The 4609-nt window shown below is 44.4% G+C and overlaps 1 protein-coding gene across 2 annotated transcripts; it reads right to left on the reverse strand.

Moving 5' to 3' along the window:
- Nucleotides 1-678: 678 nt before the first annotated feature.
- Nucleotides 679-4043, reverse strand: zfp64 (zinc finger protein 64 homolog (mouse)). 2 transcript variants are annotated; one of them, XM_020619025.1, is made up of 6 exons: nucleotides 3583-4043; nucleotides 3280-3447; nucleotides 3037-3183; nucleotides 2799-2861; nucleotides 2460-2711; nucleotides 679-2368 (listed from the first exon to the last, which is right to left on the reverse strand). In XM_020619025.1, exons 1-6 carry the CDS (start codon nucleotides 3629-3631, stop codon nucleotides 942-944), a joined length of 2106 nt encoding a protein of 701 aa, XP_020474681.1. In that variant the 5' UTR covers nucleotides 3632-4043; the 3' UTR covers nucleotides 679-941. The 2 variants fall into 2 exon arrangements, with proteins under 2 accessions (XP_020474681.1, XP_020474682.1); XM_020619026.1 differs by lacking the exons at nucleotides 3280-3447; nucleotides 3583-4043 and having other exon boundaries at nucleotides 2799-2883; nucleotides 3037-3125.
- Between the last annotated feature and the right edge of the window lie 566 nt (nucleotides 4044-4609).

Genomic DNA, 4609 nt, shown 5'->3' on the forward strand with positions numbered 1-4609 from the left:
AATACATGTATTAAAAAATGATGGATACCGTCATTATGCTCCTTTACTGTTGGATGGTTGTGTGTACCATTTGTTTCTGGCAGAAGACAGTTCCCCTTTGGAAACACAAACTGACTCTGAGGTAAAAGAGTAATTCATCAAACAACTTCATTTGAGACAGAAAATGTAGGAGTCTGCATCAGCAGAGCCATTAGTGCTGAGGGACAGGAGAGAAATCAATGGTCAACTGTTCACAAGAGACTATTCAGGTACAGCCTTCACTCTCTGCAAATCCTAAGTGCTGAGGTATGAGTGTAAAAAATGGCCAGCCACAAGCAAAACAGGCACTTTATTGAAAAATCTATTGGGAAAGCAACTTGGCAAAAAACAAACAAACAAACAAAAAAACAAACAAAACCCAGCTAGTGCATAATCAATACTTCAAGACTGCCAAATCAGAGTAAACGTCAGCCTTTACTCTTGTCATTCTGCTGCCACCTAATGGACAAACTGCAGAAATTCAGGAACCAAAAATTCAGTTTTGAGTTCTGTGCATTTGTTTCAACTTTATTCTTCCACACTTTAGGTTTTTTCTGTTTTTTTTTGTGTGAAAATAAACATTTTACTTTTGATGACATGACACTGGACAACATGACAAAACAGTATATGAACTTTATGTTCCAATTATTAACTTTCATATTCAGAAATTATTCAATATTAAATGTGATAACATTATAGGTGGAACCAATGTCCTATGACAAACAATTAATTATTCTAAAATCTGAAACAAAAACAAGTATTTTCTTACTACAACTGTTAATGATTAAACTACTACAAACTAGTACAACGGCAGGTGGTAATGAATATACAATCTCTAGACCTAAGAGTTCTTACTCGCAAAGAAATAGCTTATGAAGAAGTTACAGTCTTTACCTTAACAGCAAAATACACAAACCCTCTGTTCATTGTGGGATTCCCTCCAGTGTGTGTGAATCTGAATAGAGTGTGTGAGGAGAGAGTTGCTCAATTGCAGTCTGCTGTGACTCAGTGGACACAATCAGTGGAACACCATGGATGACCACGTTCTGGCTGCCCAGGCCCATATTTGGCACCAGTAATGCAGTTTCCTCACAGGGTAAGGCACTCTCGTCGATCGTAACCACCCCTGCTGTCTTGGACATGTCGTCCGATGGACCACACACCATGTCGGCTGGAGCCGCTGTGGTCATGGTGGAGGTGTTCCCTTCTGTCACTACTGTTACCTCGGTGCCACCGTCCTGGATCAAAGCGTTGAGACCCTCCAGTTCAGAGCAGGTGGTAATGAAAGTCTGTGCGCCGCTGCTGGGGTCCTGAGCGCCTATGGCCGTCTGCAGCAGGGCCTGCTGGAGCGGGTTGTGGGTGTCTTCGGGGCTGAGCTGCGTCAAGAGGACTGTTTGGTGTTCAAGGGTGGCTTCTGCAGTCTGGGATGACCCCAGGGGTCGCACCGGAGCCAACAGGTTGACCTGCTGGATCATGGAGTTGACTACCATGTCCTGGTTTTCTGGGCTCAGCAGGACCATGTTGGTCTTATTTGGACTATCCACAGCGGCTGGGATTAAGGGATTCTCCTGGCCCAGAGGGTGAGATACAATGATTTTGAGCTGTGCACTGCTGTAAGGAGACATAGAATCAGACGGGATAGGAACTTCAAGCTGGGTGTTGCTCTGCGACGCTGTGACAGGAATCAAGTTGAGTGCACTGGCTGTTGTGGAGAGCTGGAGCTGCAGTACATTCTGAGCATCTCTGTGTTGCTTCTTATGGCTCCGCAGAGAGTCTTCTCTAACAAATGAAGCACTGCATGAGTCACAGCAGAAGGCTCGAGCTGCGTCGAGTTTGGCCCGATACCTAGAGCTGGCACGCTTTGGAGAGTCACTGCCCCTGCTGCTTCCTCCACTTCTGCTGCCTTTCCCATTGTCAGGCTTATCTGAGTGGAACTTCTTCTTGTGAATGACAAGATTGCTGCGCTGCTTGGAGGCAAAGCTGCAGAAGTCACATTTAAAGGGGCGCTCCTCCGAATGAATCCTCTCATGGGCTTTGAGCGCCCCCTTGCTGGAGCAAGAGTAAGTGCACTTGGAACACTGCATGGGTTGAGTGGGTTGGTGTTCTCGTGAGTGCTGCCGCAGAGCAGTTTTGTTGGAACATCTGAAATCGCAGTGCACGCAGTGGAAGGAGTTCTCAGTGCCGTGTTTGATCTGAATGTGAGATTTCAGGTTGCCTTTCATGGCGCAGCGGTACTCGCAGAATTCACATTTGTAAGGCTTTTCACCAGAGTGAATCCGGATGTGCCTCTTCAGGTCCGAGTTGATTTTGAACTTTGCATCACACTGTTGGCACTGGAAAGGTGCATCCCCTTGGGGGGAAAAAAAAAAAGATTTTCAGTGCACTCTTCAAAACAACATCATCCCACAGATGCTGACAACTCTGGACTTTTGATTTTGTACCAGTGTGCGAGCGGAGGTGCACGGTGAGCTGGCTGGAGTTGCGGCTGGCATAAGGGCAGATCTGGCACTTAAATGGCCGCTCATCATAGTGGATACGCAGGTGCTTCTTTAGACTGCTGCTGTCTGCTGCTGCATATGGACAGTGTTTACATTTGTGTGGCTTCTCGCCTGTGTGCGAGCGGCTGTGCATGTTGAGCTTGTCCCGCCGACTGAAGCGCTTGTGGCACAGCTCACATTCAAACGGCTTCTCACCTGAATGGTGGACGGAAAAACAACTTGTGTGAATATCTTTTAAGGACTCTACCAACAGAGTATGACATGTGCAGGACACTGACATACCAGTGTGGGTTTTCAGATGCCGCTCCATGTCTTTTTGGCCATACTGTGTTTTAAAATTGCAACCTGAGGATCAAGAGAAACTGAGCTAATAGAAGGTGAGTAGGCATATGCACTTTTGGAGAGTTCATTCTAAATACATAAGAGCTAATAACTTGAGATATGGCTGGAAGTGACTACAGTTCTTCTTGCTTGGCAGCTGAAAAGTAGGAATGTGTTAGAGCCATAAACAAACACCAACCTGAGAAACAGCAGCTGTGTCTCTTTGAAGCCAGGGCAGATTTTAATTTTTTGGAAGGTGTTTTCTGTGCTTTTGTCAGGAGCTTTCTGACACCTCTCATAACGCAGGTCTGGTAGGCTTCCTCGAATACAAATCCGGTGCTGGAATCTGAGGTGGACAAGAAGAAAAGGGTTTTGATTGCATGAGACAGAGATACTGTGAATCAAGCCTGCAGGCAAACTACTGACTACACAGTATTTTTACCCGTAATAGAGGCTGTTGCAGTGACGGCTGATGTGCCAGAGGCAGGTAGGGAACATCCATTTTGCTTGTGGGCAAGGAATACCTCAAAATTATTGTACTGCTGCTTGCATAAGCCACAGATATGGATGTCTGGGCTCACCTCCACCACAACAGAGTGTCCAGCAGCGGCTTCAGAAGACAAAAACAAAACCTGATTTCAATGGGAACTTGTATGTTGTGCGTATACAACTGACAACAAGACAACTGCAATACTGCAGATATATGGTCTAGTTGGTGATCTCGTTATGAACCATGTTCCTTTACCTTCGGCGTTGTATGTTGCCATTTCCGAGCTTGTTTTGTTGGAGACCATCTTCTGGCTGCTAAAAGCCTACATGGAGTCCATCGCTGAGTTACGGTACCGGTCTGTGTGAACACGCAGCCAGATTAGTGATACTATCACATATTTCCAAATGTGAAATCCACCGCGGTGACAATAGGGTTTGACTTATCCATCCACACTGTTACAAGTCGGTTTTACGACACGCTGCACTAGGTTTACGGTAGCGGGGTAAACCTCCGGTTTTCCGGTTCCGGTTCCTCCGCCCTGAAGTTTTTGTTTGTTTGTTTTTTGAATGTGTGTTTGTTTAGATACCTGAAAGTAGGGCCGTGGTTAGCACAAGGGCGATACATTTTCACGTTTTGTTCCTCGACATAAAGTACGTTAGAAAATACCCCACTTGTGATTTTTTTGTGTTTGTACGCGTTTTTAAAAATGCGGTTGCTAACAAGTGGCTAAATGAGACTACAGACGCTGTCTGGGATTTTAAACGTCATCGTCGTATACGGTGACGTAACTAGCCCTGATGCATTCCTTTTAATTTTAATTTATTGAACGTATGTTAACTGTGTGTCTGTGTTATTGTGCTGTTTTATTTTTATTTGCACTGATCTTATTTACTCTATTTTAGTCATTTTATTCTGCCATGTAAAGTACTTTGGTCAGCTGGATGTTGTTTTTAAAGTGTTATATTAATACATTTGATTTGATTTGATTTAGCCTTTTACTGGCTTGTTATGTTTAAACTCATGCACTTGCAAACTATTCTATCCAATGTTGATCCAATGTGATTCGAATGCCCTCATCCCGTTGCATAACTGCCTTCGTGATATTTAATATTGGCTATCACAGAATTTCCTCCACTTAAATGAAAGTAAGACTGAATACATCGTTTTAAGTCCTGACTCCTCCACTGTTGTATCTAATTTAGGCGCCGCAGCCCCATTATTTACTGATACTGTGAAAAACCTAGGAGTATTATTTGACAGTAGCCTCAGATTTGACAAACAT

Source organism: Monopterus albus, unplaced genomic scaffold (assembly GCF_001952655.1).
Source record: "Monopterus albus unplaced genomic scaffold, M_albus_1.0 scaffold212.1, whole genome shotgun sequence".
Lineage (NCBI taxonomy): Eukaryota > Metazoa > Chordata > Actinopteri > Synbranchiformes > Synbranchidae > Monopterus > Monopterus albus.